Raw genomic sequence first — 13,489 nt, 5'->3', positions numbered from 1 at the left:
TTGAGGGCACCCTGTGGTTTGTGGGAGGCAGAAGTTGGAGATTTCATTTAGAGCTCATCACATCTCATAGCTATTGTAGTAGAGTTTCAAGCATGGACAGTTCTTATTCCAGATGTTACTATCCCAGTGTCCATATGTTTCGAGGTGGGATCAGCAGGTTTACATGGTAATGTTAAACTAATTAATCATAAACTGATGCTGTAACAGCAGCAGGACCCAAAGTGCGTTTGGTACTAGTGAAGATGCAAGCGATACATATGGTACCATTAAGCTGGAAAGAGGAGGTGAGGCTCAGCTTTTTCCATTGCTCTGGCACGATCTATCTACTTACTGATACTGAACGCTACTCACGGAGCCTCTGAAAGCTGTATGGGAAAATCTCCAAGTATTTTTCCTTATGGCTCCCTCTCAGTGTGACAAAACAAAAACTTAAATTAATATAAGCTGTAGGGCATGAGAAAAAGATAGCTATAAACAGAAGGATCACGCAGACTAGGAATCCCAGCGCCTTTGAACCTACCTCCTAAATGATTTAATAAGTTTTTTTTTTTTGATTTAATAAGTTTTTAAACACCTTCTAAGTGGGTGCAAGACATGTCTGGGTTTTATTTTTTTTTTTTTATGACTGTAAAATGAGATGGTTACGTGAACTTGGCTTCTAAAAAACTTGAAGTGTGCTTATATTCTTTTCCTTATTAAAGCATAATTTGCTCCTTAAAACTTACCTATTTCACTGGTAGTAAATTGTGCCTTACTTTAAAAAAAAAATAAAGCTTTTTTATAGTAAAAAGAGGTGGAGGAGTTTGAGTAATTACAGCTTTCATGGAATGCAACCTGACCAGATTCACTGAAGATATATTAAAATAATTTGTAAAACTATAAAATATTTAAAATACCAAATCTATTAAAATTAAATATACTCTACAACCCCTAGCATTATTTGCAGAGGAAGAAAGCCCCAAACTAGAAACAACTTTTGTGTCTCAATAAAAAGAATGAGTTCAAGAAAAGTAAAAGGTTGAATATAAATTCCCCCTTAGTTCCAACACCCATAGATAGTTGATGCTTTGATGTATTAATATCAGTGGTAAGAGAAAGAGCTGGGGATTAGATACTGTATATTTCCTCTGTATAGTTTTAGAACATTTTCCCCCAGTTACTAAAAATATGTATATCCCAAAATTATTTTTTAAACACGTCTCTATACATAAAAGAATCAAGATGACAAAAAGAGCCTAGAGGGAAGGTCCTACCACCAGGCATATCTGTGCAAAATAAGCATTCAGTAATAATAACATTTGAGTGTGCTTCCCTGCTACACATAATGTTAGTGATATGTATATTCTCAGCTGAGGCCATATTGTTTAAATGTTTTATATTTAGCATTCTGATTTAACCTCAGTTTTCGTTTGATCCAAGTGATTTTGCTGAGTATCTTGGCCCTTGGCTAGGTGTTTGCCTGGCTTCCCTCCCTGGACTTTTGGATTTGGAGAGTCAAGGTCTCCACGGCTTGTCTGGACTGAGCCCCTTTTAGGAAAGTGGCCCCTACGTGGCAGCTGTGCCTCACCTCCTGTGGTAATCTTAAGAGATCACAGCTTCCATTTTTCATGATGATAATTTAAAAACTGCAGCCCGTTAATTGGAATAGAATTGAGAGCCCTATGTGCAGAACTCATTCTTCCCAGAGATGAGACAACTCTTCAGGGCTTCCCCTCTGCCTCTCTAGAGGTGAGCACGAGAAGCGTTGCCGCCGGATGACAAAGTGAAGGACCCTAGGCCTGGCCTGGGGAAGAGGCTTCTGACATCAGTGATAAGGCAAAGGGTCTGGCCCCTTGTGTGAGGACAAGACATTCCCACTTCTGGGTACTCTGGAAATGCCAAAGTAGTCGAGATGCCCTAAGAAGGCTATCCCAAGAGGCAAAGACCTCTGGTTTTCCAACTGGAGGTATGAAAGGACATTGTGTTGAAAAGGCATGGCTCACAGAGTGAGTCACTTGCTGATTCTGAATTCTCTGATCTCTCTGGGTCACAGAAAGACCTGGGGACAATTCAGGGCCCAGACCCTTGAATCCTAGGAGAAGGGTATGATGCGCAGGGCAGTGTCCTGACAAGCAGCTAGAGCAGCTTTGCCTGCTGTAGGGCTGGGCACATGTGACAGGTTCCTGTGGAAAGGAACTCCTCCCTGGGAACAGAAGGGGACATTGTGGAATGTTTTTTGTGAAATACTGTGGGATTTGGGGTTGTAGAAATATTTGCCTTCTGCTGGAATAGTTGATAGGTTTTCCTTTTTGTTACGCTTTTTTACTAATACTTTGATGTGATTTGCACTTGATTTGGTGAGTTAATGTCATTCATCGAGTTACCAGTTACATATCAGACAACAGACTAGATACTTTATGTTATCTCACGTAACCCACAGGAGAGAGTTTCTGATTTAGCACGGGGACATATGGCCAAGGTGTAAAATCCCCCCTACTTTTAAGAGTGAAGTGAATGGGGTTCAAATAATACAGTCAGCAAAGATCTGCTCTTACAATCAACCCCTGGCACAGAGCTTAGGGTTACCGAAATGATAGCTTCTATCAAATGATTATTTCTAGAAGAACCAGTATCTCTTTCAGAGTGTGTATTGCATAAGAACCTTCATTTAGAGAAAAAAATTTAGCTGGGTTTTTAAACAGAAAGTTATCATTATCTTGTAAGCAACTTTGCCTGTGTTTGTAGCCAGTGAGGGCAGCCAGGAACCAGGTTCAAAGTGAAAACCTTTTGGCAGCTGAAAACTTTCATCAAGGTTCTGCCAAAGAGTTCTTTCAGGAGGGTGATGCTTTCTTCACTGATTTCGCTTCATCACCGCACAAGACAAAGCCTTGGGAGAAGGGCCGTCCATCCTGTGATCCCCAATTAATGACTGCAGGAATGAAACAGGAAACAGAATTTAGACAACAAGAGCAGAGGCAGGGTATAAGTATAGAGGGCTTTTGAATTAGCGAGATTTTTGCTGGAATTTAATTGTATTCTCCAGTTGTGACCAGAGTGATGGTGGAAGGGAGACACCTTGGTGGGGTGGCAGGTAAGATGAGGTGGCTGATGCCACACCCTGTGCTACAGGTGCATTGCATTTGGCAGAGCAGATCCGGTTTACATCTTGGACTACATGAGACTGTGAATAATGATAATGTTAATAGCACTGCATTTATGTGGGGGATTTGTGACCTCCTAAGTTTTTTCTACATTCAATCTGGAAATAACCCTGCTTATTCAAATAAAATGTCTGAAATTATTTCATTCAACCCCCTCATTTTAAGGTTAAAGAATCTGAGGCACAGGGGTAAATGATATCTTGGGTGAGTGTTAGAGCTGGACCAGAACTCCTGTCTCCTGACTCCTGGCCAAGTGACTTTGATGCCCTTGACTGATGGACAGCTCTGCGGAGGGAAGGGCACTTTAGGCTGGCAGGGAAGAATGGCAGGGCCAGATTGGAGGGAGTGGAGGAGGTGCCTGGTAGGGAATGGAAAGGCCATAAAGAATGAAAATATCTATTCCTGTTGACTACATCCCCAGAACAAACATGACTCCCAAATGCTCCTTAACAGAGGCATAAACAGTGACACAGAAGAACCACAGGGATGGATTGACCAAAGGCCATGACATGTCTTTGTGCATAATGACTAAGCACCCCTATTTATCCATAAGACTCTTAACCCAGCTCTTGCTCTTTCCTTTTAAGGCATTGGGAGACCTTCTCTACCATTTCTCTCTTTTCATTTGGTTTCTGGCTGCTATTTAGAATCTAGCTGCCCGTTTGTCTCAGGTTCTAGGCTGAAGGAAGATGAAGAAGGTGAGGATGACGAACCTGGACCACATGACTTGCCTGCAGTGTTTTGCTATTTTGAAAGGGGGGCTGTAGAGAAGAATAATGAGCAAGTTCATGAGTCAACATTATATTTATCCCTCTATTGTGAGGAATACTCCCTCTACTTCTTTTGTGAAGCATAATCATTTGTTAGTTTTAGTAAGACATTTCCCTGCCCACTGATAAGGAAACAAAAAGACATTGACTGTGCTAGTCTCTAGAATGTGAAATGTAAGCTGTGGTCTTTTGTTTGTTTGTTTGTTTTTAGCTTTCATTTATGATCACAGGCTTCAGGGTTGCAGGGGGCCTTGGAGGACCGCCAGCCTCACCACCCCCTTCCGTGCAGGAAGCCCCTTCCCAACATCCCTGCCAGGGGTTCTGATTCCCTTCCTCTGCATCCCCACAGCGAGTTGTCTCCGCCCCTGTAGGAACACTTACTTCATTTTGCTCTAAATTGCAGTTATTTGAGGACTTTTCTTATCTCAGCTGTGAGCCCCCAAGGGCAGGAATTCTGTCTCATGCCTCTTTGATCTCCCACAGCCCCCAACACAAAGCCTGGCCAACTCTCCATAAATATTTGAATGAGTGACAAAGTGTTAACAGCCTCCAGAGGTGGCCACAGTTAGACATCGCTAATAGCTAGAAAGCTCTTCCTAAAAGTGAGCAGAAGTATGCCTCCCTATGTTCTCTGTGGGGAGAGAATGTAAACAGGCAGTGATGACAAGGGGCCAAGCATCCATAAGATGTCCATGAGGGACCCTGGGGACAGGTTAGTGCCCTGCTCTTACTGTGTTGCTTGCTTCCCATCTGGCCAAAGCACGCAAGATCTTTCCTAGGACAGGAAAACCCAATAGCACTAGATAAATCTGGATAAATGTGGCGGCGGGGGAGAGGGGGAGTGTCAGGATTTGAATCTAGTTTGGAAGGATAGCTCCATTGGATGCTGTCAATGCTGCACCTGTATCCCCTCAACAGACCCTGGCGGTTAAAATGCAGGTGGTTTGCATACACACTGGTAGCTTCCTGCATCTCTCTGACCTGAGAGGTGCGTTTGGCCTGTGTCTGTGTGTAGGTCAGGCTGGAAATGCCATGGAGTTATTCCAGGAGGGACCCTCAACCATGAGCAGTTGGATTTGGTGTATAAAGGAACGACCTCTAATTGCTTATAGCACTAACCCATTAATAAACACATCGTTTATTCATTTTCTTTCCTTTTTGCTTTGACTTGCCCACTCCCTCACCTTGCTTTCTGCAGTCTCATTCAAATAAGTCATCTGACCCAAATTCTTGTCTCAAGTCTACTTTGGGGGCAAACTAAACCAAGACAGTGACACAAGCAAAAAATTTGGGGGAATCCAAATGTCATTCCCTTACAAGACAGAACTATTAAAATCAGTACATGCCTTTTACCTCTTTTCTTTCCAAGTAGGGTTGGTTTTTCTGTCAATTCTATAAAATAGAGTTTAATTTTAAATAGAATCTGTGTCCTAACTCAGAAAACAAGGCTGATAATGATTGCCGAATCTTTGAAGGATAGTTATTTCAAATAACAAGATTCTAGCTCTATTAAGGAAATGTACTGCGTTCAGAAAGGTCTTAGGCCAGACTAAAGAAAGAGATTGCACATGGAGGTCATTAGACATCGGGATGGATTTGTGTTTGAGCACTTCACTTAATCTTTTAAATTTCCACAGAGGCCTTTTAAATGAAGAGAGACCTTCTCAACCTGGCTTGGGTTTGGGACGGAGTGCTTGAGGTCAGGGACAGCTAAGATGAATAGGGGGACCACGAGGGAAGAGGAGAAGGAAAATAAAAAAATCATTTACCCAGTATTAATGAACTACTCCTGAGCTAATAATAGAGCGAGGAGAAAATGCCATTGCTGAAGAATATTTCTTGTCATTTGAGAAGATCTGTAACAAAAACAGAGGTGCACAAGCAACTTGCTGCCCTAGTCCTTCTTCAGGCAGACATTGTCTGATTCAGAGAAGCTCTCTGTAGATGCCACAATATTACTTGATTGTTTTGACACCTCAGACAATTAATAGGAAGTAGCAGTTAAAAATAAGCATGCTCTCTACTGTCTTGTGTTTGTGGGGGTTTTCTTTTGCCTTTTGCCTTGTTCCTTCCTGGAGGGTTTTTTTGTTGCCCTGGTAGGAAACAACCACACATGGTCATGAATTTTTAATTGGTTATCAAAGATGGGAATGATTGTAAACAAAACACATGATGAGAGAAGTCAGCAGGACCAGGAGAGCCCTACACATGCTTTTTGGGCATACCCCACAGATGCCTTTTTTGGGGTTAGGTAGGGAAATATGTCTTAGTCTAGTAGAGCTAAGAAAGGGTCCCACAGATCTTTTTTTCTAATTCGTTTAGCCAATATACAGTACATCATTAGTTTCAGATGTATATTATTAGCATGGAAGACCTGTTGCTTCAAATGCTCTCTTTATTTGAATCTTGACTGATGGCTAGTGTCCCAGCTCTTTTGGTAGGGAGAGGGGTGGGGCTTCAGCAAATTCTCTTGGTGATAGGAAGATGCATAATTATCATGTGACACGTGTCCTTTGCTCTTTTTGATGAACACCACTACCCTGTTGTAGGAGGCAATAATGACCTGGGTCTAACTCTCTCCTGAGCAAGAGAGGTGCCTTTTGCCCTAATTTGAGGCTCTGTTTCCAGAGTGATTCTTGGAAGCATCATGTTTCCAAAGTGTGGGGAGTGCTGAGGGCATCCATGTAAAGTGACCACATTCATGTGCATTAATAGTTGACACAAAAATTATATTGGTGCCCCAGGATGAAAGATCTCAGTTATTGTACCTCCTTTCAGCTGAAATTTTATGTTGCAGACAGACTTCGCTTGGGCCCCAAATGGATACACTAGTGTGGCCTATACTAGGCTCTTTCTGACTTTTGTTTTGACTAGTCTCCTTCTCCAAATACTCACCCACCCCAAAGGTGCTCAATGGATGCTGTTCCAGCTTGCCCCAATAAGTGCTCCCTCTCTTCTGCTTCCCAGAATGCATATGTCAACATCAACCGCATCATGTCTGTGGCTTCTCGCCTCTCTGAGGCTGGTCATTATGCCTCGCAGCAAATCAAGCAGATCTCCACACAGCTGGACCAAGAGTGGAAGAGCTTCGCAGCTGCTCTGGATGAACGCAGCACCATCCTTGCCATGTCTGCGGTGTTCCACCAGAAGGCTGAGCAGGTGAGGCCAAGGGAGCGGCTGTGGTTGCTGTTGGTTGGAAGGGTGAGAGTACATACACGGTCTGTGTAGAGAGCCCCTCCTCTCTTCTTGAAACACTCAAGAGCCTGCTGAGTAGTTACAGCGGTAACCCCTGTTCTGCTGCTTTCCTGGCTCCTGTGTACACAAGGAAACGTTGGCCACTCTGGGTGGCTTTGTTTAACATCCACACAAGAAGCAACCTAGAGCTGTTTACATTCTGTTTGGTAGTTTATTGTTGGGGGAGTGTGCCTGTGTGTGTGTTGACCACATTTCCAGAGCATAGACAAAAGGGGTGAAACTAAATACTGATCATTGAGTGCTGAGAGCAGGGGGAAATTACTCCTACATGAAGCATTTGCCATGGGCAATAGTAATGTAATAATTACACAATGGATGGAAATATAATTATTTGTTGCTATTTACTTACTGGTATTGGTCAGTGACATCACTAACCCGTTTTACAGAGAGGAGCACTGCAGCTCAGAGAGATTAAGTGACCTTCTCAAGAACTAGTGGTGTGTTGGGGCTGGCTCTAACCAGCCTATGGAGAGCCAAATGTCAGATTTTTCAGGAAATTTGTGAGCGGGCTATTAAACATAGCCATTACTTAAAATTATATCGATTTAAAGTAAATATATTAAACACAAAGGCAGTAGATACTCAAAACTCATCACTCCCGGTTATTTTACTACATTTTATTATTACTTATGTTCTTGAAATTATATCTATTTGTCTCTGCGTTGAAAATACTATACAGTTGCGTGCTCCTGATGAACTCTTCCCAACTCCACATTCTGTGATGTCACTTGATGGCTTGAAAAAGACCAAGGTAGAAGTTTTACACCATGGGAATCATCGAATGCCATAAACTAGGGCTTGATTTATTGTTTTTGTTGATTATCTGGAGTCTTAAGAAAATGAGGAAAAACATATTTTGAAGTGCAGACTAACCTAAAAGTGTCCTGTCTATAGCTCTTACATTGTGAATAACAGCACACCAAATTGAGGAAATATTCTGATATCCAAAAACTATTATTCCATTTAACACAGAAGTCACTCACATCACTGATGAAAGAGGAATGCTCTGATGGAAGCCTTAAGGTATTTTTCACTTTTGTATCACCCTTCAACACAAGTGAATATATCAACTAGCTTTCATACAAGTTTGTCATTCACAAACAAAAACATTCTTTGAGAATCAGTTGGCTTTATAGAATTTATAATAAGGAGCATTGTATATGTTTTTATTCTCTGTAAATTATGTATTACATATCCTTTATATCAGTAAAGTTTACAATATATTTGTGTATACACACACACATATGTATACACACCACACACACACTGATGATTAAACATTTACTAACACACCACTGAAAATCACACAATCTACAACAGCTGGGATTTCAACAGAGCTGTGTCTGACGTTAAAGCTTGTGGTTTTAACCTCTAAATTCCTTTCTTTGTATGACATTTGGGTAGCCTACAGATGGTGGAGAGTCCTAGATGAGGTCATACCTTAAATCTCTCCCCCTGTTTTACCCACCTAACATGGAAGGCAGCATGGTATAATTGAAAGAGCCTGCGCTTTGCGCCAGGTACACGTAGGTTCTAATCATTCACTCTTAGACAAGTCACCTCACCATTTTGGGCTTGTTTCCTCATCTCTAATGCAAGATAATCATAAACCTTACAGTGCTATTATAAGAATGAGGTGGAACATGTAAGGTGTCTATTGTGCTTTTTTAAATCCTAGACATGACTACTGTATTTGTTCAACACACTATCTCGGTATCTTTGTATTTCCCTCACCCGTGTCTGTTTCTACCTGAGACTTCCCAAAGACTGAAATACTTGGGTCATAAGTCAGGGGCCCCACACGTTGAAAGGGATCTAGACCTTTTTTTTTTTTTTTTTTTTTTTTTTTTTTAAGGATGATGGTAGTAACTGCTAATGACTAGTTCACTCCTAGGACCAGGAGAATATTCATGTCGAATGGTAGGGTTCTCTCTTCAACCCCACCATTTACACATTTTGTTCAAAGTTTATCCAGATTGGCAAGGGAGATTCAGTACTTCCCTTTCTGCCTCTCCTTGAACTAACCATTCTGTGGGGTCTGCTATAGGACTCTTCGTAGGGCGTTACAGAGAAATCCCAAGGGCCTTGGAGAGGCACTTCCCCCCAAGGTTGACAGATGAATGCCAAGTTGCTTTCAGGTGCCTCTGTAAAATGGTTATTGGTAGAGCAAAGAAGTTTCTGAGATGTTAGCAAGTGTATGCAACCTGATGCTGGATGGCACCTGGCAGGCTTCCAGTTTTGTTAAGCTGTGACCTAATGGGATAAAGACATACGGAATGAAAAATCAACCAGGACAGCCACCAGGCCAGGGTCTGCAAGATGACGGACACCAGGACTGGAACTGAAGCAGCTGCAGAAAATGCAATGCCAGAACCGAGAGTAGCTGGAGGAGTCAGCTTCTAGTTGATGTTTCCTGACTTGGACTGCTTGGGATCAAGACCAATTTTATTTGTATCTATTTTTTAATGCAATTTCCTCAGGTATTTCTAGTCCTTCAGGGAAACTCATAAACCATGCTTCTTTTTAGCTGGGGGAAACAAACACACACCAAACAACAGATTCAAGGCTATTTTTTCAAGGCTATTATGCATTTATTTAGGCAGCTCTTTATTGTCCTCATATGGGCTGTTCTAGGCAACGAGATAAAAAGACATTTAGGCAATTAATTTAAATGGAGCTGTGCACCCAGGCGAGAGGAATCACAGACAGAACCATTCCAGACTGTTGGGTGAAGAATTATTTGCATTTTAGAGGTGTGTTTTTCCACCTAATAAATCCGAGTGATTTCAGTTAGCTCACCTTTTGTGCATGGAGACCCATAGTCTTCCACAGTTGTTAATTTTAATTTTTAAGTAATTTTGTGTCTGTTGAGATCTCTATCTATACGTCACATCCCAGGAACCAGCGCTGCCATAGGCACAGTGGAGTCTGTCCCACCCCTGAGCATACTGACCCAACAGTGGGAATCTCATCCAGCATTAATTAACCTCCATCGCCGGTGGGAAGGGCCTCTGCAAGTTCCCTGGGGTACCTGATGGCCTCGTATGAGCTGTTCTTTGTTCCTCTTCACAACCCATTATACGTGTGTGACAACATTCCGGTTATACTGCACATAGGACAAGCGTGCATAGGACAAGGGGCTCTGAGGTACCCATGTGATGTGGTGAGCTGTTCCCACACATTCTAGCCAGTGTGTAGATTAGCCTGTCGAACATGTAGATGGCTACCACCCCAGCGGTTTCTCAAGAGTCATCTTTGTGGAAACCACACTTCTTGCAGAGGTGCTTCGTCTGACTTCTTTCAGGGGGTTGGTGTGTTTGTAGAATTAAAGAAAAAACTCCACCCTCTGCAGTGGTCTCTGAGGCTCCCAGAGGTCCTGATGCTTCTTCCCAAGGAATCTGCCCGGCTCTACGAAATCTGCCTCTTGCCCACCCCCCGTGCTCCACACTGACCCAGTTGCTGTCTCCTTTCAGTTCCTGTCAGGAGTGGACGCCTGGTGCAAAATGTGCAGCGAGGGTGGCCTGCCCTCTGAGATGCAGGACCTGGAGCTGGCAATCCACCACCACCAGTCCTTGTACGAGCAGGTGACCCAGGCCTACACAGAGGTGAGGACTAGACAGGACACCCAGGGGTCTCGGGTGTGCGTGGATGTGGGTGCATGGCGAGAGCACTGGGTTGGAGTTGGGAGAAGAGAGAGGCCTCTTCTCTCCCTTTGGAGGCATCTTTAAGATCTTTGATCTATGAATGATGAGGTCTCTGGCCAGGAAGCAGAAACAATGCAGCCATCAGCAGGCGCCACCTTGTTGCACGTGTGCATGTGCACACGCACACACACACACAAACCTTCCTCACCTTATGTGTGAAGACCAGACTCTCTCCCCTAGAAGACAAATATAAGAAAGCAAGGCTCTGCTCCTCAGTTTCCTTTCTGGCTGGTGAACGGGTGTGTACACACCAGCTCTGCTGCCCCTTTTATGAATCAGCTCATCAACAAATACCAACGTTCTCACGAGAAAGTCCAGAGGAGAACTCACCATGGGGTAGAGATAAATGTTTACAGGAGTGAGAAGCCGCCATGGATGTGAAGGACAAATTAAAAGACTCTTTCACTGAAAAATCAAAGGCTGGCCACATGGTTCAAGTTAAGAAGGGGGCGGAAGCTTCTTGACTTTGCTTTCCAAGGAAAAGGAAAGGGGCATGTGGGGGCATCTGTGTGGACATAGACAAGTGGGTGAGTTGACTAACTGGCGTGGATTCTGAGGAAGAGGCTGAGGGACATAAAGCCATGGGGCAATTAAGGCAGCCGGATGAGGAGGGGGAAAGCCAATTCACATCTGGCCCATGGGGCAAGGAGAGTTGGGGCAGTGCTTTCCCAAGTGGGTAAAGCTGCATGTTCCTGGGTCCACCCCAGACTGAATCAGAACGTCAACAAGTGGGACCCGGAACCTACATTTAATAAATATTACCACGGGGCAAATTTGACGCACGCGGAAGTCAAGGAACCGGGGGCTTGTGGGGGAGGATAAAGGTTTTTGCCAGAGTCCAAGCTGAGGTTGCCTCTCGGCCCCCCTGCTTATTGACGTGACTTCGGGCAAGTTAGGTACTCTAGCTTCACTGTCTTCTGTGAAATGAAGGTGATAACACTGGCCTGTGGCTTGAAGGATCACAAAGATGGCACATGGAACATGCGCGGCCCTGGGCCTGACAGCAATAAGTGCTAAAAGAAAAAACAAATGGTAACAGGTTTTGTTAGTATAGGAGGCAAGGAGGAGGACTCGTGAGCCAAATCTGATCTCATCAGCCTGGATCCAAATGGCCGAGGGCTTTCTCTTAGAACTGTGCCCTGTGCCCCTGCCCATAGGTCAAGAATCTCTAAATTTACTCCTGTAAGACATAAACACAGAGCCTACAAGTGAGATTACTGTTACCCTTACACATTTCACACTTGTGGGGGTGTTCATGTCAATACACAGAGAGACCCGGTGTTTTCTCAGGCCCTAGCGCTGGGGGACAGACATTCCCTCCAAGCCCACTTCAGAGGTCAGCAGGCTGGGGCTGTCCCTGCCTCGTGCAGACGTGCACTGCAGCAGAGGACTGGGGCCCTAGTGACCTGGATCTTAGGACGTGGCCTTCTGTCTCTAAGCACCCCACCCTGGACGTAGCGTGGTGCCGAAGACAGCACCTGCCCAGAGTTCCCTGAGGAGAGCTCTCCTGGGTTTGGCCGCAGGATCTTTGTCTCATTCACATCTCTGGAGGGTGCTGCCTCCGTATTACCGACGCGGCCCCTCCCCTTGCCCTGCCCTGGGGGTGCCTTACGGGGGGCAGGCCTGGTGGGATGGGGTGGGTAGCGGTAGTCCCCTAGGTTGGCCGTTTTCCTCCAGCCAGGCTTCCTCTCCTGCTCAGCTACAGAACTCTCTACCTAGTATTCCTCTCAGGGCCCTCGCCCTGGCCCCACACCTGTTGCCCTGAGAACAGGGTGTAACATACCTTTGTGTTGCTGAACCCTCAGCTAGCTAGTATCAGGACCCGAGGAGGGGTGAGGGGAGGCCGGAGCACAGCAAACGGCTCCTGAGTCATCATCACAAGGCTGCAGGTAGGAGCAGACCCGCTTCCCCACCTTGCTAGAAGGAAGACCACTTCGACTCCAAGCCAACTTTGACTTCATCGTTAACCGAATTAATTTAGGGCCTTAAAATCCCCTAATTCCCTGGTCACCACTGATTTCAACTAGAAAGCTGCATGCTCTCCCACATCCTCTGCCAGCACTGGAGAGCCACAGGGGTTGACCAGATGATGCCCCTTTACAGAGAGGCGGGTGCCCTTCATTGTGCCAGGATTCCAATAAGGAATGACAGGGGATGTGACCCCCACTGGTCTCAGCACTGAGTGCGAATGTTGGGGGGGATGCAAGAGCATTGCTCTTGAATCTCCAGTCAAGGGGTGGGTCCCTTACCCTGCACGCTCTGGAAAGAGGGGGTTGTTAGCACTCTCAGGAGGAAAAAAGGACGTTATAGAGAAGGAGAGCAAAAGAAGGATAAATATAAAAGAAAGAAAGTGAGGGGGAATTAAGGAAGACAGGAGAGAGAGCAATGATGATGATGATAAAGGAGAGAGAGCTGATGGTGAGAACAGAACCGGGAGCCAGTCCTCCCTGCCGGGGCCTATTCTGGGCACTCTGCGGGGAACCCGCTCAACCCTTGCCGCAGCTCCGGGAGGTTGTCCCCTTACTGCCCCTGTTCTACCGACAAGGAAATTGAGGCCCAAAGGGGTCCAGTAACTTGCCTCTGGTCGCACATCTAGAAGCTTAGGGCTGGATAGAGGCGG

General features: G+C 44.8%; 1 protein-coding gene across 24 annotated transcripts in view; it reads left to right on the top strand.

Annotated features, from left to right (window-relative positions):
- Positions 1 to 13,489, top strand: part of KALRN (kalirin RhoGEF kinase) — a 657,335-nt gene that overhangs the window by 270,567 nt on the left and 373,279 nt on the right. For all 24 annotated transcript variants that reach the window (XM_072811625.1, XM_072811621.1, XM_072811628.1 and 21 more), the window contains exons 7-8: positions 6,878 to 7,069; positions 10,639 to 10,770. In XM_072811625.1, coding sequence (XP_072667726.1) covers positions 6,878 to 7,069; positions 10,639 to 10,770 — 324 coding nt within the window. The remainder of the gene's footprint in view (positions 1 to 6,877; positions 7,070 to 10,638; positions 10,771 to 13,489) is intronic.

This window comes from Canis lupus, chromosome 35, assembly GCF_048164855.1.
Source record: "Canis lupus baileyi chromosome 35, mCanLup2.hap1, whole genome shotgun sequence".
Taxonomy (NCBI): domain Eukaryota; kingdom Metazoa; phylum Chordata; class Mammalia; order Carnivora; family Canidae; genus Canis; species Canis lupus.
Note: the sequence above shows the minus strand (reverse complement) of the source record. Positions and strands in the feature narration are given on the sequence as shown.